Below are 26,089 nucleotides of genomic sequence, written 5' to 3' on the forward strand. Positions count from 1 at the left end.
GACTGATAAAGAATTGCTAACAGCAATAACTGCATTAGTTATTTGTTATTGTAATGGGTAAGTCATAAATACATGGTCCAAGGCTTTCTTTTTCTAAGAAGCTATCAATATGAAACACAGGGCAAGATAACAAGACAAAGGGAGTTGTGTTAGAGGAGGACAAACGCCTCGCACAATCTGTCAACCCAAAAGGATGTTTTATTGATGCTTATTACTTAATCTAAATATCTAACAATTTATTACACAATAATTCATCCCTAATGGATGGGATATAAAGTATTCAAGTAAAGTATGCCCTACTAAATGGGGTGCCTTTGCTTTTTTTTATTTTGTAATTATTTATACCTCAAATGTATTTGACCAGATTATTATTGAGGGATATCTTTATGTCCCTCCTGTTATCAGCACATACTGTAAGGCATATTATTTTATAGTTTCTGAGGAAAACAAGATAAGAAGACATGCTTGGTGGTTGTCAACACAACACCATATATTGGGGAGTGATCAACATCAGCCAATTCCATGGTATTTAATTACTGTGTATTCAGTTTTTAAAACATGTTTCATTACTGTGTTAACCAAACACTGACTTGTCAGATTTGTCGCAGGAGTGCAAATAGTTCAAAAGTGGAAAGTGTGTGTGTGTTTGCTGTGGCGAGTTATGCATGCCTGCATCGAACTGTCATTGTTCCTCATGAAAAGGTTAGGCCTCTGAGTTCAAACACAGGTGATTGTTATGAGCTGTTGTAGGATGTTTCCACAGATACTCGGGCCATTGTTCAGTCTCACCGGGTTCTGCTTTGTCCTGGTGGCGCTGAGGTTCACAGAGGTCGAGCAATGAGTCGGTTTAGGGGTCCAAATCCGCCTGAAAGAATTAATGAGGCTCTGTGAAATACTTAACTACAGTGTGTGTGTTTGTGTCTCTCCATGCCTCCAGATTTATCTTTTTTTAAAGAACGTCTGTCAAATCTGATAAGAGGTAGGAGCAGAACTTAAAACCTTGTTCTCTGCTCTTTTATCGCTGCGTGGTGTTCCTGAAACCACTTTCCTGTGGTTTATCATTAGCTTATTAAATAGTGTTGTGGTTCTCCCTGCTCTACTCCATGTTGGTTTTCATCTCTTCTTGTGGAAAATGTGTTGAGTAATGCTTGGAAAGGAGGCGTGTGTGTGTTTGTTGGCTGCTTCTAACCTTTGCTCAGCAGCCAGTGGCATCAAACAGAGCATATCCGGGCTTATCTGGGCCTTCTTCATTGAAATGTTACTGCGATTAGATTGGACACAGACACTCATTTATTATAGCATTAAATCATTCTGCTTAAACTTTGCAATCATCAAAGAAAGCAAGTGTGTTTTTTCAAATGTCATGCAGGGGCTGTTCACAGAGGAGAGTCTAAAGATCTCTTATGTAACACAGAGAGCGTACTCGGCCATATTGGATTGTAAACCCCCTGTCCTCAGCACAGCAGCCTGCACTCATTTGCTGACAGAGGTGTACGAACACACACATAGATACACCCCCCCACCCCCCCCCCCCCCCCCCCCCTCCTCCTCTGTTTCATTTAGTCTTATCTCTGTTTGCTGCAGCCAGGACATAACATGCTTTAGATCAGTGGTTCTCAAACTTTTTTCAATAATGTATGAATAATATGAAATATGAAATAAATGCAGCCAAGTACCCCCTGATCAGCGCAAACAAAATTGTTAAGGAAAAAATGCCCATATAAAGAGGTACAGTACAGCGCTGCACCATCAGTGTCTGATTTATTATAACAACAACCTTGTAACTGAGAAACACTTAAATGCTACATTTCAAATGTTTACAATCCATCACTAAATTCATGGCAAACCAATTTTAACATCATGCAATAACACTAAGACGACATTAGTTGCATTGAACTGATCTTTTTAATAAGTTGTACTTAAAATTTAGTGAGAAACATGTGCTTGTGCTTCACTGAGGAACTTTGTTATTCTCAGTGACAGGGAGGCAAACTGCAGTTATTACACTTCGCGTTTTCATATGTGTAAAAAAAAAACGTAATTAATGCATTTAAACAAACTACTAATAGTAGATTAACTACTTTCTTCAAAAGTTTACAGTAATTCTGGATAATAAAATGGGAACAATAAAATAAATCTCACGTACCCCCTGCAGTACTCCAACGTACCCCTAAGGGTCCGCGTACCCCCATTTGAGAACCACTGCTTTAGATCAACACGAGCTCAAGCTATAGTGTCTCACATAGAATCCAACCCATCAGTCCTGTTTGTTTCCTGCTTAAACCACGTCAGCTGCTTTTTACTGTGTCTTGTTTAACATACTGTGCAGTTTAGTCAAAGGTGACGTTAGCAATGTCCTGTCAAGTATTGTTTAAATAAACTCATAAATACAAGGAACGTTAGAAAATCTGACAATTTAGTTGATGCATTAGTGAAAAAAATGATGGTTTTGTTCCATTGCCTTTTTTGGTGTTCGGTCATAGCGTAGTTTAATTATAAAATGTGATAATTGTTCTAAACTAAAAACAAAACCTCTTATTTCAATAGTTGACTTACTCACTGAAATGTTATTTTAGCAGCATTTAGATATGAACAAATCAATTAATTAATCAAATAACAGATCATTTATAAACCAGTTTCTATATAGTTGTCAAGCAAGCGTTTAAGTAAGATTCACAGTATAATTTATTGCACATTTTATAGATGAAGAAATAATGAATGAATAAAAAAAAGTATTTAACAACCAAACCTTTTTTTTCCCCTTTGGATTCTTACAAGAACATCACAAATAACAGATCTATAAAGTCAGGCTTTATCATAATTTATAATGCTGATAGAGGCAGTAACAAAATGGAAACTAGATTAATAAAGTTAACATTGCATTACAACAGGGGTGGGGAACCTCCGGCCCCCGGGCCGTATGCGGGCCGCGAGACCATTTGGTACGGCCCTCGAGGTAATTTATAAACACGCAAAAAAGACAAACATTTAAGAAATCTAGACCGCAAGCGAGTGCCTGTTTTTCCTGGCCAAGGTCAGGGTCCTTGAACACAACACGAGCCTAACGTGTCATCACGTGGTATATGTCTTATTGTCTGACAGGGGCTGCTTCTCAGGTCGATTAAATGAAATCCTTGCTTCCCTCACTTGCGTCGTTTCCCTGCGTCTAGTCCCTCCCTCCAGGGAAGCATGGAGGGACGCAAGAGAGGCTTCTCAATACTCAAAGGAGGGGAACCGAGGAGAGAGGAGGGGAAGCAGCAGACGTTTAAAGAAATGAGAACTCCTCTCCTCTGAGCAGTCATATTAAAGACGTCCATTCATTATTACGTGGCAACAGCTGCATCAGCTGTCGAGTGTTTTGTCATAGCGCTGTATCTCTGTTAGATCAGCTGAACATTGTTCCCCCACATATTTACTTTGAATTCATTGAGAGTGCGGTATAATGAGACAATAACAGGCTACAGATGCGGACACACACACACAAATATATTTATATAAATATATACAATTTAAAGTATGAGAGCACTCTCATAATAACGTAACACAATCAGAGACTGGATATACCTACCCCCCCCTCTCTCTCTGGTCGCTGAAATGGGGAATTGAAATTACGGGCCAAAAGTTGTATTTACAAGTAGGCCTATTAAAAGTAAGCAGAGGACACCAAACCAACTGAGACCCGTCTGTCCGCCGCATTTACGCACTGTACAACACACTGAAGAACCAGCACCAGCACCTTACCGTGGTAGAGAGGTTTGTGTGCCCTGATGAACCTGGGGGCTGTGTTGTCTGGAACCTTGTGTTCCTGGTAGGGTCTCCCATGGCAAATTGGTCTCAGGCAAGGGGCCAGACTAAGATTGGTTCAAAAGACCTCATGAAAGAAAAACTAAGAAGTGAGGATACCCGGCCCGGAGGAAGCCCGGGGTCCCCTTCTGGAGCCAGGCCCAGAAGGAGGACTCGTCGGCGAGCGTCTGGTGGCCGGGCTTGCCACGGAGCCCGGCCGGGCCCAGCCCGAAAAGGCAACGTGGGCAACACCTCCGCTTCTCCGTCCCGCGGGCCCACCACCTACGGGAAACATCGATGGGGTCGGGTGCGCTGCCAGAAGGGTGGCAGTGAAAGCGGAGGGTCTCGACGGACCAGACCCGGGCGACAGAAGCTGGCTTTGGGGACGTGGAACGTCACCTCTCTGGGGGGGAAGGAGCCGGAGCTTGTGCGGGAGGTGGAGCGTTACCAGTTGGATCTGGTTGGGCTCACCTCTACGCACAGCGTCGGCTCTGGAACCTTACTTCTGGATAGGGGTTGGACTCTATTCTTCTCCGGAGTTGCTCAAGGTGTGAGGCGCCGGGCGGGTGTGGGGATACTCACAAGTCCCCGGTTAGGTGCTTCGTTGTTGGAGTTTACCCCAGTGGACGAGAGGGTCGCCTCCCTACGCCTGCGGGTTATGGGGGGGAAAACTCTGACTGTTGTGTGTGCTTATGCACCCAACAGCAGTTCAGAGTATACGGCCTTCTTGGAGACCCTGGAAAGAGTCCTGTATGGGGCTCCTGAAGGGGACTCTTTAATCTTGCTGGGAGACTTCAACGCACATGTGGGCAATGATGGAGACACTTGGAGGGGCGTGATTGGGAGGAACGGCCCCCCTGATCTGAACCGGAGTGGTGGTTTGTTACTGGACTTCTGTGCTAGTCATGGATTGGCCATAACAAGCACCATGTTCGAACATAAGGATGCTCATAAGTGTACGTGGTACCAGAGCACCCTAGGCAGAAGGTCCATGATCGATTTCGTTATCGTATCATCGGACCTGAGGCCGTATGTTTTGGACACTCGGGTAAAGAGAGGGGCGGAGTTGTCAACTGATCACCATCTGGTGGTGAGTTGGGTCGAGTGGCGGGGGAAGCCTCTGGATAGACCTGGTAAGCCCAAACGTGTAGTTCGGGTGAACTGGGAACGTCTGGAGGAGGCCCAAGTTCAGGAGGCCTTCAACTCACACCTCCGGCGGAGCTTTTCGGGCATTCCTGTGGAGGTTGGGGACATTGAACCAGAGTGGTCGGTGTTCAAAGCCTCTATTGCCGAAGCCGCGGCGGGGAGCTGTGGTCTCAAGGTCCTAGGTGCCTCAAGGGGCGGTAACCCTCGAACCTCCTGGTGGACACCGGTGGTCAGGGAAGCCGTCCGACTGAAGAAGGAGGCCTTCAGGGATTTGTTATCCCGGGGGACTCCCGAGGCAGTTGCAAGGTACCGACAGGCCCGAAGGGCAGCAGCCTCATCCGTGGCCGAGGCAAAGCAGCGGGTGTGGGAGAAGTTCGGAGAAGACATGGAGAAGGACTTTCGGGCGGCACCAAAGTTGTTCTGGAAAACTGTCCGACACCTCAGGAGGGGGAAGCAGGGAACCATCCAAGCTGTGTACAGTAAGGATGGGACGTTGTTGACCTCAACTGATGGAGTGTTAGGGCGTTGGAAGGAACACTTTGAGGAACTCCTGAACCCGACAACTCCGCCCTCTATGTTAGAGGCAGAGCTGGAGTATGACGGGGGATCAACACCAATCTCCCGGGGGGAGGTCACTGAGGTCGTCAAACAACTCCACAGTGGCAAAGCCCCGGGGGTGGATGAGATCCGCCCGGAAATGCTGAAGGCTCTGGGTGTTGAGGGACTGTCATGGTTGACACGTCTCATCAACGTTGCGTGGAAGTCGGAAACAGTACCGAAGGAGTGGCAGACCGGGGTGGTGGTCCCCCTTTTTAAAAAGGGGGATCAGAGGGTGTGTGCCAATTACAGAGGCATCACACTACTCAGCCTCCCCGGGAAAGTTTACTCTAAGGTACTCGAAAGGAGGGTCAGGCCGATTGTCAAACCTCAGATTGAGGAGGAACAATGCGGATTCCGTCCTGGTCGTGGAACGACGGATCAGCTTTTTACTCTCGCAAGGATCCTGGAGGGGGCCTGGGAATACGCTTATCCGGTCTACATGTGTTTTGTAGACTTGGAGAAGGCGTATGACCGAGTTCCCAGGGAGTTACTGTGGGAGGTGCTGCGGGAGTATGGGGTGAGGGGGTCTCTACTCAGGGCCATCCAATCTCTGTACTCCCAAAGCGAGAGCTGTGTCCGGGTCCTCGGCAGTAAGTCGGACCCATTTCCGGTGAGGGTTGGCCTCCGCCAGGGCTGCGCTTTGTCACCAATCCTGTTTGTAATATACATGGATCGGATTTCGAGGCGTAGTCATGGGGGAGGGGGTCTGCAGTTCGGTGGACTAAGGATTGCACCACTGCTTTTTGCAGATGATGTGGTTCTGATGGCTTCATCGGTCTGCGACCTTCAGCACTCACTGGATCTGTTCGCAACCGAGTGTGAAGCGGCTGGGATGAGGATCAGCACCTCCAAATCTGAGGCCATGGTTCTCAGCAGGAAACCGATGGACTGTCCACTTCAAGTAGGGAATGAGTCCTTACCCCAAGTGAAGGAGTTCAAGTATCTCGGGGTCTTGTTCTCGAGTGAGGGAACAATGGAGCGTGAGATGGGCCGGAGAATCGGAGCAGCGGGAGCGGTACTGCAGTCGCTTTACCGCACCGTTGTGACGAAAAGGGAGCTGAGCCAGAAGGCAAAGCTCTCTGTCTACCGGGCCATTTTCGTTCCTACCCTCACCTATGGTCATGAAGGATGGGTCATGACCGAAAGAACGAGATCGCGGATACAAGCGGCCGAGATGGGTTTTCTCCGCAGGGTGGCTGGTGTCTCCCTTAGGGATAAGGTGAGAAGTTCGGTCATCAGGGAGGGACTCGGAGTTGAGCCGCTCCTCCTTCGCGTCGAAAGGAGCCAGTTGAGGTGGTTCGGGCACCTAGTTAGGATGCCACCTGGGCGCCTCCCTAGGGAGGTGTTCCAGGCACGTCCAGCTGGGAAGAGACCAAGGGGTAGACCTAGGACCAGGTGGAGGGATTATATATCTTCGCTGGCCTGGGAGCGCCTTGGGATCCCCCAGTCAGAGCTGGTTGATGTCGCCAGGGAAAAGAAAGTTTGGGGCTCTCTGCTGGAACTGCTACCCCCCGCGACCCGACCACGGATAAGCGGAAGAAGATGGATGGATGGATGGACAACACACACCTACACACTGTACCACACACACCTACACACTGTACCACACACACCTACAGCTCCTAAAGCATAAGCCGTTGTGTATTTTATTATGTGAAGCAATGGTCTTAGAAAAATATCGACTCTTTGTTTGTAGATATCTACTAAACTAAAGCAAATAAAGAGAGTAGGCCTGTTATTGATATATATTATACACACTGACACTGCTCTGCTTTCTGCACGGACCTCACAGCTGTTCTCTCTGGAAACATCGCGACGCGATGAAAGCAGTTTCTAAAATAATATCCAGGGGATGCATGCATAGCTGTCATTGGCTGAGATAAGTCCGGCCTTGCGTCACGCCTCCACCGTTCCCGGAAATGCATCCGTGGAGGAGCCGTGGAGGAACCATCAGTGTATCCTCGGTTAGAGCTCCTCCAGAGAGCCTCCTCGACGCTCGATCCTCGGTCCTCGGTGTGCATTTAGAGAAATTAGATGTCCTTCAAAATGGCGCGCTGAAATTCATTTCCGGGTCACTACCGGAGGACCGAGGACCGAGGAGTCGAGGAGGGGAAATTTGAGTATTGAGAAGCCTCTAAGGAAACCACGAGAAGCAGGGAAATTAGTTTTAAGAGCAATGGGACGTCCTTTCCTCCGGAGCGTCACGTGAAGCGACGTCAGTTTGTGATGACGCTGCACAGCTGATCGTCTGACAGCAGCTCTGTCCCCGTTATTTCCACACACCCCCCCGCCTCTGTTAGTACACATTTACTGACACAAACATTTGTATCATCTGTTGTAGACCCCAATAAATAAAATAAAATAAGAACTAATTCTCAAAAAAGATAAACGCCATTCTTAAAATGTATAAATGAACAATAGTTTGATTAATATTGATTCGAGTGCACAATAGAAATAAAATAATTGAGAGAAGAAAAAGAGATATGTTATCTATCAAAACCCAGTTAGATTAACATTCATTGGATTGCACACTTTGTTTGTTTGTGTGGATATGTAGCACATTAACATTTTAATAGCACTTAATGACTGACTGAATGGAAATGACAATAAATGAAAATGTAAAACGAAAAAAGCGATCATGAAAATGTTTCCAAAAAATGAATTAAATGATTTTTTACCACTTTGTTGTTCAGATATATCACATATTTGTAACTAAATTATACATTAATTGAAACAAAACACGGTATAAACTGAGGAGTGACTCCCGTGAGGTTCATGTATTTTCTTCACTCCGCTGGGAAACTGCTCTCATGTCAAGAAGCATCAGATCAGTGCATGCACTGCCTCGTCCAATCAGTGAGCGATACACAGTAAGCGGGCGGGGTGAGTATCTGAGGATTTCATCGGAGGATGGTCTGGTGGTTCCTCGGTTATCGCTCCTCGATCATCGGTCCTCCGGCAGAAATAAGAGCCATGGGACGGTACTCAAGATGGCGCAGGCAAATCAACTTCCGGTGAGACCGAGGACCGAGGAGCGAGGAAATGAAAATAGTCGACCTGAGAAGCAGCCAGGGGTGCAGTTCTGACGGAGAGCACCAGAACGTCCCTCCGGCCAAAACATTGCAGTACCCATAAGGAGCCGTACACATGCCGCAGTTTCTGCGTGGCTGTGTCTTTAGTTGAAAGCCCAGTGGCGATCTGTTCATCTACTGTCATACTGATCATACAGTCAATAACTTTGTTGTTATTAGCATCTGGTTAGCTAGCTGTGCTAACGAATATAAGAAGCTTTTTCTCCAACCAGTGAGGTAAAGGCACATCTTTATATGATCATTATAGTTATAAAAAAACAAGAGAATAAAGTAAACAGGTATAAAATACTATATGACAGTAAAAAAAGTTGTTATTAATAAACAAGAATACAGTTTGAAAGGGAAGTGATTTGTAAAATATTCATAAAGAAAAAGAAATCTTCTTACAGTTCTGTTTCATATGGGTGTTGAGAGATGTATCCATGGAGCTCCTAATGTTGCTCTCAAAGTGCTCCAGATTGATGCTTTTCACTTCAACATTTTAAAAAAAATCTTCCCGGGGGAGCATCCCCACGGACCCCCCTAGAGGAGGTTAGGTCCCCCCCCCCCACTTAAATCATGTACACATAGGAAACTAAATACATTTGCATACATCTTGTGTCCAATATCTTTCTATTTTGGTGGTCATGCCACAACCGTGCACGTGCATGCATGCGCGAGTCATGGTAAAATATCTGGATTAAGAGGTTGCTTTTTCTTTGCACAGCATGAAAGAAAGGCCAAATGAATGGGCTGTGATTTTTGTTTTTTTTAAGCAGAGGTCAATCATTTGTACGGCCCTCGGAGGATGTTGAAAAAATTGAAATGGCCCATGAAAGGGAAAAGGTTCCCCACCCCTGCATTACAAAGACAAACAAAACAAGATGCCAAAAGCCACAGCTTCAGGTGAAAACCTTTCAAACTAATTTGAAAGACACATAACATGTCTGATCTTGTTTGTCAGGTCTGCCCAGAGCCTCAGGGCCTGAAAGCTGGGACACTTTAAAACTGTGTTGAGTTCAGTGATGATTCTGTAGTAACCACAAGAGAGCTTTGGCCTCATCAGGGAACAAAAGATACAATTATGTGACTGATTTGATATAATGAGGTGTTCTCAAACTCTCTTAATAATCCAATAATGAGAACATAATCTACTTTTTGTCCTTTCTTTGTCTCTGCCGCTTTCACACCAAGTACTTTGCCGTACTTAGTTCCCAGCACTTAGTTCCCCCATGGAACTAAAGAGTAGATCGCGTTCACACCGGAATAAGTCCCTGAGGGAAGATTACGCAAATGAAGCCACTGACGTCACTTCTTCTTCTTCTGCTTTGGGTTTACTGGCAGGCCGCAAACCACTTCACGGCGTATACTGCCGCCCGAAGTCCCCGGCCGGAAGTCCCCGGAGTTGGGGACTGGCTTCAGTAGAAGCTGCTGGGACTCCCAGCAGCTTCTACTGAAGCCTTCTGAGTAAATCGCCAGAACGCCGACACCTCATCACTCAACCGCTCCCATGTTTTTAGTAATCTGGACAAAATGTAATCTGACAGCTGTTAAGGCAGTTAAATGGTAATAAAAGTAAACTTAAAAAAAGTAAGCAGGGGTCACACATTCCAGATAATCTTCTATTTACAGATGTTTCCTCCTATTCTGTGTCTTAATAATATGTTAGTCATGTGGTATTTTTCTGTTCCAAGCTGTTTTTAACCCTGACCTTGACCTGATTTGCATGCCTACGCTTTCTGCTCATGTCAATGTCTTTGAAACAGGTGTTTACGGACTGGCGGAATCCGACCTGGACAAGGTGTTCCGGCTCCCCACCACCACCTTCATCGGGGGCAGCGAGAGCTCTCTGCCTCTCAGAGAGATTATCCGACGACTGGAGGTAAAGTATTTAAAATGTGTCAAAATGGACACCTTTTATGCAGTGGTGCCATTCAAAGTATATAGTAACAGGATAAAAACAAATTTAGTACAAAAATGCAATTAATAATAGCAATAAATAAAATGTTTGATAGCAATTATTTAACATGAGCAACAGATCCGGCCAGCTAACCAATCAGAGCAGACTGGGCTCTGGTTTCAGACAGAGGGTGAGAAAAGGTGTAGCAGCACAGGCAGTATGAGAAAAGTAAAGAGCTTTTTGAACATTAAAGCATGTGAACATGTCACAGTAGAAGCACAAAATACAAATATGAACCTGAAAATTATCAGAATAAGGCCCCTTTAATGTGTTTGAGCAACCAAGTGAACATTGAGATCAGCTTCAAGCTTTACCAGGACATGATAGTGAAGAGTTAAAACGTTCTTCTCTCTCTTTTAGATGGCCTACTGTCAACACATTGGAGTAGAGTTCATGTTCATTAACGACTTGGAGCAGTGCCAGTGGATCAGAGAGAAGTTCGAGACACCTGGAATCATGCAGTTCAGTCTGGAGGAGAAGAAGACTCTTTTGGCCAGAATGATCCGCTCCACAAGGTCTGTCTACACATTCCTCAACACTCCTTATACTCCTCAACTATAAAAGCATGCAAAGCAGCTGCAGGGGGATAGATGTTCTGAGCCACAATGTGACGCAGCAGCATCACCTGTTCACAGGTTTGAGGAGTTCCTCCAGAGGAAATGGTCGTCAGAGAAACGCTTTGGTCTGGAGGGTTGTGAATCGCTCATCCCGGCCCTCAAAACCATCATCGACATGTCCAGTCTGAGCGGAGTGGAGAGTGTGATCATGGGGATGCCTCACAGGTAGACAATGACATTACATCTTATCCAATAAGATATCAAACGGTCTTTTTCAGGGCCAAAATCTATTTCAATTCCTACAGCGTTTGCCTGTCATAAATGCACACATTGTTGACGCTTGGAAAGATAAAATCAAGGTTTAGTAGATGTTCCCACCTTAGATATGAGACTTTTGATCATACAAACATTTATGATCATGATTTGTTAACTCCTTCATCCTTTAATAACTATTGTTGAACTGTCTTGTATGAGTGTTTTTTTTTTTTTTAAATATGTGTATTTTCACATGTACAATGATATACTTAAGCAATAGCTCACGACAGGCCGTGGTATATGCTCATTATATCACAGCTAAGGGGCGTGGTTCGGCCCGACGCGAAGCGGAGGGTCGACAAACAGGCAGTTTGTTTTTCAGCCCAACTGTATACAGTTTTTCTCAGACGCGGAGGGATACTGACTTGTTGTGAAAAGTAACTACAATTCTACCCGTGGTATACGCTCAGTATGTCACGGCTAAGAACCAATCAGATTGTTTTATAAGATGATGTTATTCCACTTTATGAATTTGATCCCTGACGAATATCAGTGTCTCTAATAAACTCAGTGATTACAGTTTAGGGGGGTTTCAACCCTTTGTGTCACATGATAGCATCTGATGAAAAAGCCTTTGCTTGAATTTTCCTTCCTAATGTAACTTCTCCATCTCCAGAGGAAGGCTGAATGTTCTCGCTAACGTGATCCGGAAAGAGCTGGACCAAATCTTCTGCCAGTTTGACTCCAAGCTAGAGGCTGCTGATGAGGTCGGAATAGGTCACTAAATGTTGGTTTAGATAGTTACAGTGGTATCAGTGGTTTTAAGGCGGCAAGGACTGATAATGACCATTTCCAATGAATCTGTTGATTATTTTATATTCAGTGATTATTCGTTTGTTGTAAAAGAAAATATATTTATTGACTTGATAAAGAGCCTCAACTGACAATAATTTTTTTTTTTTATTTCCTTTTAAATGCCATCAATTAACCAAACGTTTAAGGCTAAACTGTCTTCTTGAGGTTGATGGATTTCACATTTTTGTGATATTCTGCTCAGGGTTCTGGTGATGTGAAATATCACTTGGGGATGTATCACAAGAGGATGAACCGGGTCAGCGACCGGGAAATCTCAATGTCCCTCATGGCCAACCCGTCCCACCTGGAGGCCGTGGACCCCGTGGTGCAGGGCAAGACCAAAGCTGAGCAGTTCTACAGCGGAGACACCGAGGGCAAGAGGGTACTGAGGTTTATTCAAACATGGAAGAAAAGAAGTACCTTTCCTTGTGTTCTTAACATGTTTGTAACCTATTGAATGATTTCACAGGTGATGTCTATTCTGCTTCACGGTGATGCTGCATTTGCAGGCCAGGGTATCGTGTACGAGACTTTCCACCTGTCTGACTTGCCGTCCTACACTACACATGGCACCATTCATGTGGTGGTCAACAACCAGGTATTTTTATTCACAGCTAGCATGCTATCGTGTCCATTTTTTATTTCAGCATATACTGTGATACTGTGATTTTAAAGTCATTTAGAATATTACCAAAACAAAATTGAAAAGAAAACAGTACAGCTACATTAATGTTATTTTCTGTAAGTTTGAGGGCATAATAGATCATAAAAATGTCTTCAACTTTTCACTTGATGATGATAACAGCTGTTATTGTAGTAATTTAAAACTCTCATCCACACAGATTGGTTTTACCACAGATCCCAGGATGGCACGTTCCTCTCCTTATCCGACAGATGTAGCACGCGTGGTCAACGCACCCATCTTCCACGTCAATGCAGACGACCCAGAGGCTGTAATATATGTGTGTAAAGTGGCATCTGAATGGAGAAACACTTTCCACAAAGACGTAGTCGTAGACCTGGTAAGTTTATAGGAGGTGTTTTGTCAAGTCAAATAATGTCAATAATATACCAATCCATCTTCGTTGAAGCCTGACAGATCTAGGAAGTTGTGAATCTGGTAGTGAGGAAAGTAAAGGTCACGTTCATGCCTAAATCCTTCAATGATACATTGAGAGACAGCAGCTGGGGACAGGTTAATGGGAGAGAAACTAGAGATGTTAAATTAAAGAAATTGGTCAACTGTCAGCAGGAGGTTTCAATCAAAGGCACTTTTGGAAAGGTAAATAAACTAACAGCTGTTTTTGATAAAGTACACTACCAGTCCAAAGTTTGGATACACCTTTGAATTCGAAGTTTTTTATTTATTTTAATTTGTTCTACAGTATGAAAGAACACATATGGAATTATCTAGTAAACAAAAAAGTGTTAAGAACTCCAGAATATGATTTTTATTTTATATTCTTCAGAGTAGCCCCCTTATGCCTTGATGACAGCTTTGCACACTCTTGGCTTTTCTCAGTCGGCTTCATTACATTACATTACATTGCATTTAGCTGACGCTTTTATCCAAAGCGACTTACAATAAGTGCGTTCGACCAACAAAATACAAACTTGAAGAAAACAGAATCATATAAGTACATCAGGCTTCATTGACCAAAAACATTTCAAGTGCTACTCAACTGGCTTTAGGTAAGCCAGTCCTTTATTAGTATATAAGTGCTCTGTTAATAGTTCTATTGCTTGAAGTGGAGTCGAAAGAGATGAGTTTTCAGTCTGCGCCGGAAGGTGTGTAAGCTATCTGCTGTCCTGATGTCAATGGGGAGCTCATTCCACCATTTTGGAGCCAGGATAGCAAACCCATGTGTTTTTGCTGATGGGAACTTGGGTCCCCTTCGCAGCGAGGGTGCAGCGAGCCGTTTGGTTGATGCAGAGCGGAGTGCACGTGCTGGGGTGTACGGTTTAACCATGTCCTGGATGTAGGAAGGGCCAGATCCATTCGCAGCATGGTACGCAAGTACCATTGTCTTGAAGTCGATTCTAGCAGTTACCGGAAGCCAGTGGAGGGAGCGGAGGAGCGGCGTGGTGTGGGAGAATTTAGGAAGGTTGAAGACCAGACGAGCCGCTGCATTCTGGATGAGCTGCAGAGGTCGGATGGCACATGCAGGTAGACCAGCCAGGAGGGAGTTGCAGTAGTCTAGGCGTGAGATGACGAGAGCCTGGACCAGAACCTGCGTCGCTTTCTGGGTCAGCTGGGGACGTATCCTCCTGATGTTGTAAAGCGTGTATCTGCAGCAGCGGGTTGTAGCAGCTATGTTTGCAGTGAAGGACAGGTTGTTATCTAGGATCACACCCAGATTCCTTGCAGTCTGAGTCGGGGAAACAATAGAGGTGCCAATGTTGATTGTTAGGTCAAGAGTGGGACAATCTTTTCCCGGAAGGAAAAGCAGTTCAGTCTTGTCAAGGTTGAGCTTGAGGTGATGAGCAGACATCCACTGAGAGATGTCCGCTAGACAAGCAGAGATACGTGCGACGACCTGGGTCTCTGAGCGGGGAAAGGACAGAATTAATTGGGTGTCGTCAGCGTAGCAGTGGTATGAAAAACCATGCGGGCTAATGACTGATCCGAGCGAGTTTGTGTACAAGGAGAAGAGGAGGGGACCAAGAACAGAGCCCTGAGGGACCCCTGTAGTTAATTGACAAGGGTCGGACTCCGACCCTCTCCAAGTAACCCTGTAGGTGCGGTCTTTGAGGTATGAGATGAGGGAAAGTGCAGAGCCTGAAACTCCAAGTTCTTGGAGAGTGCGAAGGAGGATCTGATGATTCACTGTGTCGAATGCAGCAGACAGGTCCAAAAGGATGATGACAGAGGAGAGGGAGGCTGCTTTAGCAGTGTGCAGTTCCTCAGTGACAGCAAGGAGGGCAGTTTCTTTTGAGTGACCTGCCTTGAAACCAGACTGGTGCGGATCCAGAAGGTTGTTCTGATGGAGATAACAGGAGAGTTGTTTAAAGACAGCGCATTCAAGTGTTTTAGACAGGAACGGGAGGAGAGAGACAGGCCTGTAGTTTATAACATCAGACGGGTTGAGAGTGGGTTTATTTAGGAGAGGGTTTACTCTTGCCTCCTTGAGACTGTTTGGAAAGTGACCAGAAGTTAGAGAAGTGTTCATGAAATGGGTGAGAAACGGTAGAATATCAGGAGCGATAGTCTGAAGGAGGTTTGAAGGGATAGGGTCCAGAGGACAGGTGGTAGGACGAGCAGAAGCAATGAGGGTAAAAACCTCACTTGGAGAGAGAGGGGAGAAGGAGGTTAGTGTGTGGGTGAAGGGAGGGTCTGGTGACCCAGCGGTGAGTAAAGGTGAGTCAGAAAAAGAAGAGCGAATATCATCAACCTTTTTTTCAAAGTGGGTAACAAAGTCGCTTGACAGAAGGGAGGAGGGGGAAGGGGCTTTGGGGGGTCCAGGAGGGAGGAGAAGATGGAAAATAGTTGTTTGGGATTGGAATAGGAAGATTGGATCTTATCTTGAAAGAAAGTGCTTTTTGCCTGAGAGATCGAAGCAGAGAAAGAGGAGAGGAGAGCCTGATAGGTTAGGAGGTCGTCATGGTGTTTGGATTTCCACCGTTTCCGCTCTGCTGCCCGAAGGACGGTTCTATTAGCACGCAGTGCATCATTTAGCCAGGGAGCAGGAGGGGACTGACGAGCCTGCCGAGATGTGAGAGGACAGAGAGAGTCCAGAGAGGATGAGAGAGTAGAGAGGAGAGTTTCTGCAGCAGAGTTTAGAGGTAGGAGTTGGAACGAGTCAGAGGAAGGGAGGGCTGAGAGCACCGATGAGGCAAAGGTAGAGGGGGAGAGGGAACGAAGGTTACGGCGGACAGGTGCAGGATGAGAAGAGATTAGTTTGTTATGTTTGGAAAAGGGTAGAGAGAATGAAATGAAGAAGTGATCGGATGTGTGGAGCGGGTTTACAGAGAGGTTAGAAGTAGTGCAGGTCCTTGAGAATATGAGATCAAGGACATTGCCAGCATTATGAGTTGGTGGGGATGGAGACAGTGAGAAAGCAAAGGTGGTTAACAGAGATGTTAGTTAGTCTATCTTCCCTGTCTGGAGGTTGAAGTCTCTGAGAAGTACAGCGGGAGGGCCAGTTTCAGGGATGTGTGAGAGGAGATTATCTAATTCCTCCAAGAAGTCCCCCAAGGCGCCTGGTGGACGGTAGAGAACAACAATGGTTAATTGTATAGGATGGGTTACTGTGACGGCATGGAATTCAAAGGTGGAAGGAGTGAAGTTAGGTAGCTTGAAGAGGGAAAAGCTCCATTTGGGAGAGAGCAGGAGACCAGTGCCACCTCCTCTGCCAGTGGGTCTGGGTGTATGGGAGAAGGAATATGCTGTGGAGAGAGCTGCTGGGGTGGATGTGTTGGATGGAGTAATCCACGTCTCAGTGAGAGCAAGGAAATCCAGAGACTGCAGGGAAGCGTAGCCAGAGATGAAGTCAGCCTTAGGAACAGCTGACTGGCAGTTCCACAGGCCGCCTGAAACTAGATGTTGGATGTCAGTGGAGCATATGGGATAGACGAGAGCAGGCCGGTTATATCGATTACGAGATACACGGGGCCAGTGATAATTGCGAGAAGACACATGAACAGGAATGGAGAAAATACACATGATTATAGCCTGAGGGGCTGAACAACCAAATAAAATAAAACACCAGCGATACTTAGCTCAATCAAAGTAGGATTTTCCTCCTCTTTGCCACCCTCGTGACTCCAGCAGGACTGGCTGAAGCTGACGCTCCAGGAAAGTGCTACCTATAAAAGACACCTGATTGCTGAGTTCTCACAGATGTGGGGCCACACCCCTTTAATTAGTTAACTCTCTGCAGCTATTGGCCCTCAAAAGGAAATCTAGACTGGCTCCCTCCTGAGTTGCTATTGTGTCTTTTCAGTGGCCCAATGGTTTTACAATTACATTAAACCCTAAGTTATAAAGTTATGAGTTTAACCCTTAATACAGTTACACCTACTCAATAAAGCTCTTAGTATTCTACAAATGTTTAAATCAAAGTTAACCCTAGCAGTCAGTTAGTTCAGTTTTAAGGTTTCAGTCAAATTACTTGTCCCAAGTTTCTGCCAGACAGATACTGTAGCGGTTTTCAGATTTAAAATCACAATTTCAGTCAGATCAACTACAGAGCATTTATACAGAGTACACACACTGAAACAGAGAAGTCTAAAAACAGAATGTTACTCACACAATTCTAGAAGTCACCAGTTGTTATCCTGTCAAAATCGAGTTGCACACTGGCAGGTCAGTGATCAGGATGAGATTTAAATACAGTTTCTGTGGGGGAAGTGGCAGCAGATCAGAGCTGATGGGCCTCAATCGAGACTGGCTCCCTCCTGAGTTGTTATTGTGTCTTTTCAGTGGCCCAATGGTTTTACAATTACATTAAACCCTGAGTTATAAAGTTATGAGTTTAACCCTTAATACAGTTACACCTACTCAATAAAGCTCTTAGTATTCTACAAATGTTTAAATCAAAGTGAACCCTAGCAGTCAGTTAGTTCAGTTTTAAGGTTTCAGTCAAATTACTTGTCCCAAGTTTCTGCCTGACACATACTGTAGCGGTTTTCAGATTTAAAATCACAATTTCAGTCAGATCAACTACAGAGCATGTATACAGAGTACACACACTGAAACAGAGAAGTCTAAAAACAGAATGTTACTCACACAATTCTAGAAGTCACCAGTTGTTATCCTGTCAAAATCGAGTTGCACACGAGGTCGTCACCTGGAATGGTTTTCAATTAACACGTGTGCCTTGTCAAGAGTCCATTTGTGGAATGACTTGCCTTCGGAATGTGTTTTAGACCATCAGTTGTGTTGTGCAGAGGTAGGGTGACGCTCAGTGGAAAGCCCTATTTGACTACTGTTGTAATCCATATTATGGCAAGAACGACTCGACTCAGTAAAGAAAACGACCGTCCATCATCACTTTAAGAAATGAAGGCCAGTCGATCCGGAAAATGTCAAGAACTTTGAATGTATCCTCAAGTGCAGTCGCAAAAACCATTGAACGCTATGATGAAACTGGCTCTCATGAGGACCCCCCGGGAAAGGAAGAGCAAGAGTTACCTCTGCTGCAGAGGATAAATACATCAGAGTTACCAGCCTCAGAAACCGCAAGTTAAAGCACCTCAGATTAGAGCCCACATCAATGATCACAGAGCTCAAGTAGCAGACAAATCTCAGCATCCACTGTTCAGAGGAGATTGCGTGAATCAGGCCTTCATGGTCGATTGATGCAAAGAAGCCACTACTGAGGATGAACAACAAGAAGAAGATAATTGTTTGGGCCAAGAAACACAAGGATTGGATATTAGACAGTGGAAATCTGTACTTTGGTCTGATGAGTCCAAATTTGCGATTTTTGGTTTCAACCGCTGTGTCTTTGTGAGATGCAGAGAAGGTGAGCGGATGGTGCATGTATGGTTCCCACTGTGAAGCAGAGTCCTGCATCGGGTCGGGTACCCGCGGGTACCCGACGGGTGACCCGCAAAAAAGGTGATTCGCGGGTGGTATTTTTTCAAACGCTTTTTTCCGGGTTCGGTTCTGGGTAAAACAAAGATGATGCGGGTCGGGTCGCGGGTATTGCATAATAAATATATTAAAATAATAATAATTTAGTTTAATGTTTAAATCCTCAGACCTCTCCCCCGCGGGACCGCGCACAATCATAACCTCTGCAGCGCATCAATCTGCTGCTGTGCGTGCCACATTCGAAATGGCTGAGGTGAAGCTCTCTAGCGGAGAATACAGCATTTTCAATAACACTTCCTCAAGAGCGAAATCCAACGTCTGGGAGGCTTTTGGTTCCTAGATGAGGAACTAACCAACATCCCACGCTTTTTGAGACAAATATGCAACTGCGTGTGTTAATAATTGCACGTTTTCACTGCTCATATATATGCGGGTTCGGGTCGGGTTGCGGATCTTGTGCCGACGGGTCGGGTCGGGTTGCGGAACTAATTGGCAATATGTGCGGGTAGCGGGGCGGGTTCGGTATTGCACGTCGCGGGTGCGGGGCGGGAGCGGGTCTTGAAAATCAGACCCGTGCAGGACTCTGCTGTGAAGCATGGAGGAGGATGTGTGATGGAGGGGGGGGGGGGGGCTTTGCTGGTGACACTGTTGGGGATTTATTCAGAATTCAAGGCAGACTTAACCAGCATCATCATATTCTGGATTTTTGTAACACTTTTTTCTTTACATAATTGAATATATGTGTTATTTTGTAGTTTTGATGTCTTCAGTATTAATCTACAATGTAGAAACAATTTTAATAAATAAAAAACTTAAAATGTGACGGTGTGTCCAAACTTTTGACTGGTACTGTATATTGAAGCCTTTATTAGTTTTTCCCACTTGTTTGTTATTGGGGTCGACAGGCTAAGAGTGGCGTAAGGGGACAGGCAAGGAAAGCAGTTCAGGTTTATTATCTATAGAGGAACAGGGAATACAAAAAAAACCATGCATAAATAACTAACATAATGTGGTTATACATATATTGAACCTTGAACTTTGACCAGCACGAGTCAATAGAGCAATTAAGAGTGACACAGGTAAAGTACCGAGTTGGTCACTTGATTGTTGACATAAGAAAATGCCTAATCTCTTGTTTTCTCACATTCAGGTGTGTTACAGACGTAATGGCCACAATGAGATGGATGAGCCGATGTTCACCCAGCCGCTCATGTACAAGCAGATCAAGAAGCAGAAAGGGGTCCTGCAGAAGTTTGCTGAGAAAGTCATTGCTGAGGGAGTGGTCACAACACAGGCATATGAGGTAAAGCAGCCTGCCCTGCTGTAGCTACTGCTTATCAAGCACGCTCAATACAAGTAAAAAAAGAGTCACATTTCCATTGAGATCATTTACAATGTGGTGCCGGTTAAACACGTGGAAGCAGCTTTTTTTGCAAATTGAAAAAACCCTGTAGGTTTCATTGTCAGCAGTGTGAAAGACATCTTGGCTCTGAGACATTATGAAGCATCTCTATCTCAATGAAAGGGGGATTGAATAGTCTGACAAGGAATTGTGCGTTTGAGAGGTATAAATGGAAAAAAGATGTTGTGATAGCAGCAGGAACTAGACAGAATAATGGATGAATTTCAGGCACAAAAAAAGAGTTTATGCATTTCTAATTCCAATTCCTGTGAGGAGCTACACTTAAAAGAGGACTGGATGAAGCACTGTACAAAGACAGGACATTTTGAGGGCAATTAATCATGTCAGTTCTTTGAGACATTAATGAGGTCACTTGTTTGAAACTAATATCCTTCCTGTTCTGAAAGTCACGCCAAAATCAAAAGCTGTAACTCTCTGGAGGAGGTGAATATGTTTGGAGACCTATATACTAAACACAAGACAGAAAGTTGCTTCTTTGGAGACGGATATACTAAAGTTTTCAATGAACTTGCATCAATGTTTTTCAGGAGGAAGTAGTGAGGTACGACAAAATATGCGAAGATGCTTACAACCGCTCCAAAGATGAGAAGATCCTTCACATCAAACACTGGCTGGACTCACCATGGCCTGGTAAGGAGTCTTGTTCTTTTATTTGTGTTATAACTTGTATGTCTTCTCTACAGAATGTGGTCTGGACATTTCTTCCTTGTGATGTGTTTGTGTGTCTGTCTGTAGATTTCTTCAACCTGGATGGACAACCCAAAACTATGCACAGCCCTCCGACTGGCATCAGTGAAGAGGAGCTCAAACATATTGGAAACATCGCTTCTTCTGTGCCTGTGGAAGACTTCACGATACACGGAGGTACTTTATGATCTTCTCCTGTTTCAAACAACCCCTTATTGTGCTGTCATGTCTGTTTTTTAATGCTGTGTTTCCATGTTTCAGGTTTGAGTCGTATCCTAAAGGGCCGTGCAAATATGGTGGATCAGCGGGTGTGTGACTGGGCTCTTGGAGAATACATGGCCTTTGGCTCTCTGCTCAAAGAGGGGATACACATTCGCCTCAGTGGACAGGATGTGGAGAGAGGCACGTTCAGGTAATCCTGACACAAAAAACATTTACTGCTTGATGTTTCGTTTATTTTTCTCTGTGTTTTAGGGCAACTTTTGTGTAAAAGTGACTTCAGAGAAACCCCCCCACACTATGAGAACTGTCAACTAACTACTGCTGTACGTTCAACTGGATAATAAGACCTGCTATGTATAAAAAGTGCCATTAAACAACCTCTGTAATGATTTGGTGCTATATAAATCAAATTCACTTGAACTGACTTGACTAAATGATTTCCTCCACAGCCATCGACACCATGTTCTTCACGACCAGAACGTTGACAAGAGGATCTGCATCCCCATGAACTACGTTTCTCCTGATCAAGCTCCTTACACTGTGTGCAACAGCTCTCTATCTGAGTATGGAGTACTAGGTGAGTAGCATACGCAACACTTTTGGTACTTTTTAATCTGTGGTACCTGTAACTTGATGGGTAACTCTTTCTAGGGAAGCCACTTGGGATTGTATTTACTTTGGAAGTAGAGCAAGTTGGAGAACAAACCTTATATAAATGTTGGATAGTGTTTTATTTACTGAACCTGCTCTGTTTGTGCCTGTTTTCTGTGTGTAGGTTTTGAACTAGGCTTTGCCATGGCCAGTCCCAATGCGCTGGTGCTGTGGGAGGCCCAGTTTGGAGACTTTAATAACACAGCCCAGTGTATCATCGACCAGTTCATCAGCTCGGGTCAGGCTAAGTGGGTCCGACAGAACGGCATTGTGTTGCTGCTTCCTCACGGCATGGAGGGGATGGTAGGAACTGAGAAACTTGATCTGCTACATTCTGACTTGTCTTTGTCTCATGGTGCTGCAATATCACCAGTGCTGAACAACATTCTCACAGGAGATTATTAAAAACATCTTACCGGTCGATTATTGATTGGTGTTCATTTGTTTCCCTTTCTCTTAGGGTCCAGAGCACTCGTCTGCCCGCCCTGAGAGGTTTCTACAGATGTGCAATGATGACCCTGATGTTTTCCCTGTGAGTGTCAAAAACATAAAATGTCTCTCCCTCTGTCGCTGCTCCTTATAACTTTAGATGATGCTCATATTCATTAGAATGACACTTTTCAGTCCAGCTCTTTGTTTGTCTTTATGGTGAAATCAGAAATGGCTAGTGACCGTAGCAACCTGACTTACAATGACGCTGATTTAAAATCGTGGAGGTGTAGATAGTGAGATGACTTTCCTTGTTTGTCTGATGTTGCACGGAAGTTTGTTTGACCTCATGATCAGATGTGGAGCCTGGAAACTTTATATGGAGAGTTTATAGAGTTCATCATACTTTTCGTTTGCCAAAATGTGAACCAAATAGGTTAAAAAGCCCCGCTGTAAGTCACTGAATCTATAGCATGATATCGTTTATATTCTTCAGGGAATTGAAGGGTTAGGGTAGTTCTAAAATGAACAGGATGATTCTCCCTGAAAAGAAAAGACAAAGAATATTAACAGGTGACTGCATGTTTCTTTGGTAATGAGTTCTACCTTAGCTCTGAATTGCAACTCTACTTTTTCTCACAGAAAATCACTGAGAACTTTGCAGTGCATCAGCTGTACGACTGTAACTGGATCGTGGTGAACTGCTCCACTCCGGCAAACTACTTCCACGTCCTCCGCAGACAGATCCTGCAGCCCTTCAGGAAACCTGTGAGTGACACACCTTAAATGGACTCAAAGCACAAGATAATGTGGTTCAAGGTCACTGAGCATTTCCCTGTGCTCTTTCTTTAGCTGATAGTGTTTACTCCCAAGTCGCTGCTGCGCCATCCTGAGGCCAAGTCCAGCTTTGATGACATGCTGCCAGGTCAGTACTGACAGAAAGATGGGCAGGAAACTGAAGATGGTGAGATCTTTCCCTCTAAAACACTGGTTGGCTTCTTGCTGTGTTATTTAAAGTTTGTGTGTGTTTGTTATTCTGCAGCCACCATCTTCAAGCGACTAATCCCAGAGGAGGGGCCTGCAGCTGCCAGCCCAGAAAAGGTGAAGAGAATCGTTTTCTGTAGCGGGAAGATCTATTATGAACTGACCCGGGAACGCAAGAACAGAGGCATGGACGACACTGTGGCTGTGATCCGCATCGAACAGGTAACAAAAGAGTAAAGGTGATGTGTATAAGTGGAGAAATTGGGAAAGGGAATGCACAGTGGGTGTATGGATTTCAGTTTTCAACAAAAACAGTTTTGGAGGTGATGTATGTGCCTGGTTTGTATAAAGGCAGCTTCACTTGTGACATACAAGTATTTCAGTCAAGACTAATGATCACAATTGTAAATTATTTATTTTGTTTTTGGGGTCTTAACTTTCACTTTCTAAAGATATACAAATAGTTAATCTCTGGTTTACATTGTGAGTAAATAAAAGAAATTAGCTGGGAAATCAGTAGAGTAGAAAGACGTTTTCTTTAGTATCAAATGAATCCAGTGATAGTTATCTGTATATCGATGGGTACACTGCTAACAGGAACTGCTAACAGCTAGTTTAGCACGCATTTAATGCTGACAATTTACGAATGAAGTTGTAGCAAACGGCTAACGCTAACTAACATTTGTCCCCCATATCCCCCAATGGGAATGACAATGGATTATCGCCCAAATATATAATTAACATCAGACCTTTCTCTCTGTTTTCAGCTCTCCCCCTTCCCGTTTGATCTGGTGAAAGCAGAGACTGATCGTTACTCAAATGCTGACCTGGTGTGGTGTCAGGAAGAGCACAAGAACCAGGGTTACCACGACTACGTCAAGCCCCGCATCTGCACCACCACCAACCATACCCGCCCCGTTTGGTGAGTTCTACAGGAATACAGTTTCAGGAACTATCTCTGCTTTGAATGTATGGACACTTATGTGTGTGTGTATGTTTGCAGGTATGCTGGTCGTGACCCTGCAGCAGCTCCAGCTACTGGAAACAAAAAGACTCACCTCACGGAGCTGCAGCGCTTAGTGGACGCAGCGTTCGATCTGGATGCATTCTCAGGAAAAATCTAACTGGTTTACACCTCCCTCCACTCTCCCTCTACTCTGCTCTCACCTGCCTGTCCAGTTTCAGTGCAGGACCCCTCCCAGACTGGCTTTAAATTGTACCTACAACACTTTGCATTGATGTGTTTTTTCCTCAATATACCTGCATATCAGACCTACTATCAGTCGTAATCCTCAAACAAAGCGCACAATGACCTTTAACACTGTTACCATGAAGACCTCGTGTTCAGTGTTTGACACTATTACAGAAAATAATGCAAGTTCACCTGCAATTACATTAATTTGTAAGACAAATACTCGATCTTCATTTTAGTAATAGCAACCTGCTCTGCACATCCACACAATAAACCGTATGCAATCACTTCCAGAAGAATTATTTGAAAAAGGAATTGATCTATTGCAGATTGCCTAAAAAGGAAAAGGTTTTAGACCACCATAGGAAATGAAGAAACTTCAGTGCACATATTTAAAGGATGGTTTGATTTCCAAGGACATAAGCGTGTTCTTGTCGAGAGGTAGATAAGTTGGTTAAGCTTTAAAGGTGCTAGTAGGGACATTTAAAAAAGGAACTGTGAGCCAGGCTAGCTGTTTCCCCACGTGTACATACTTTATGCTAAGCTAAACTAACCAGCTGCTGAGAGTAGTGTCATATTTAGCGTTTATATTCTCAACTGACTCTTAGCAAGAAGGCAAATAAGCGTATTCCCCAAAATATTAAACGATTCCCTTTTTAAAATGGAGTTGAATGTCCAAGAATGTTTCACAACTACAGTGTGATAGTGGACAAGTGAAATTAGGTAAACCTATTCAAATATAATGTTGATTGATTATTTGAAAGGCTGAGTTACAATAGCTAAATAATGGGATAAAGGGATGTCTTTAAGACAAAAGTGAAACCTTTTGAAAACATTAATGTCTGCCTTTTGAGAGAACAAGATTAAAGGGACTCGTATGAATGTATTTCTGCACTTGTATCTGAGTTCAGCAGCGACTTTAAAATGACCCAAGTTGTTATATGCCTGCAAACAGAAGGGAGGCTTCATGTGCATCTCCATTTACAGTAACATAAACACACACACCCCTTTTTCAGTTCATTTGACCTACTTTGTTGTTTTTTCATATATCATGCTTGAAATCTTCTTCCTCCTCCATGGTTCCCTCAACGTCCTGTCTCATCACTGTAAACGTCTGTTTGTGCCAAATGTAATGGATTACTTGAAACTACATTTCAATAACAAAAAAACAATCATGCCTCCAATGGAAAATACTTGTAATACAACATGTGAGATTACTCAGCTCCTCAGATTTGTAGGATGTATTTATTTTCATAAAATGTTTAAAAAAAATAAAGATTATAGTTCCTGGTGAACAGTGCTGTTGGAGTTTATTTGAGCTACTAAAACCTCTTGTATAGTCTTTTTTATATTATACATTTTTAAACATTGAATTATGTGCTTTATACTTAAATATTTAACTCTTACTGTCTTTATAACTTTTTATTGAAAAATTAAAGGTAGTCTACTTCGCAGATATATTATAATTCTACAAAATATAATCAACTAAATAATGATGTTATGAATTATAGATTAAGATAGTAGTAGCCTATATACATACATTTATAGCAGCATTTAAGTGAAAACCACATTAATTCCTTATAAATAATTGAATAATTCTAGATATAGCCTTTTACTCTGAAATGGGGCCATTCTGCACAATGGGTAAAATCATAAGATTAAAACTATATGTACTTTTATTATAATAATATAATTTACCCTACGAGGTGATTCCAGATCCGGTCCCTCCCTCCTAA

At 44.0% G+C, this 26,089-nt stretch overlaps 1 protein-coding gene across 2 annotated transcripts in view; it reads left to right on the forward strand.

Moving 5' to 3' along the window:
* Nucleotides 1-25,648, forward strand: part of ogdhb (oxoglutarate (alpha-ketoglutarate) dehydrogenase b (lipoamide)) — a 42,631-nt gene extending 16,983 nt beyond the window's left edge. For both annotated transcript variants that reach the window (XM_034224116.1, XM_034224117.1), the window contains 19 exons: nt 10,367-10,482; nt 10,921-11,075; nt 11,196-11,342; nt 12,049-12,139; nt 12,430-12,609; nt 12,697-12,825; nt 13,070-13,249; nt 19,916-20,068; nt 20,716-20,818; nt 20,924-21,052; nt 21,137-21,287; nt 21,547-21,674; nt 21,873-22,051; nt 22,209-22,280; nt 22,820-22,945; nt 23,030-23,102; nt 23,220-23,383; nt 23,929-24,083; nt 24,165-25,648. In XM_034224116.1, coding sequence (XP_034080007.1) covers nt 10,367-10,482; nt 10,921-11,075; nt 11,196-11,342; nt 12,049-12,139; nt 12,430-12,609; nt 12,697-12,825; nt 13,070-13,249; nt 19,916-20,068; nt 20,716-20,818; nt 20,924-21,052; nt 21,137-21,287; nt 21,547-21,674; nt 21,873-22,051; nt 22,209-22,280; nt 22,820-22,945; nt 23,030-23,102; nt 23,220-23,383; nt 23,929-24,083; nt 24,165-24,285 — 2,552 coding nt within the window. In that variant the 3' untranslated portion in view covers nt 24,286-25,648. The remainder of the gene's footprint in view (nt 1-10,366; nt 10,483-10,920; nt 11,076-11,195; nt 11,343-12,048; nt 12,140-12,429; nt 12,610-12,696; nt 12,826-13,069; nt 13,250-19,915; nt 20,069-20,715; nt 20,819-20,923; nt 21,053-21,136; nt 21,288-21,546; nt 21,675-21,872; nt 22,052-22,208; nt 22,281-22,819; nt 22,946-23,029; nt 23,103-23,219; nt 23,384-23,928; nt 24,084-24,164) is intronic.
* The last annotated feature ends 441 nt before the right edge of the window (nt 25,649-26,089 follow it).

The sequence above is a fragment of the Gymnodraco acuticeps genome, unplaced genomic scaffold, assembly GCF_902827175.1.
Source record: "Gymnodraco acuticeps unplaced genomic scaffold, fGymAcu1.1, whole genome shotgun sequence".
Lineage (NCBI taxonomy): Eukaryota > Metazoa > Chordata > Actinopteri > Perciformes > Bathydraconidae > Gymnodraco > Gymnodraco acuticeps.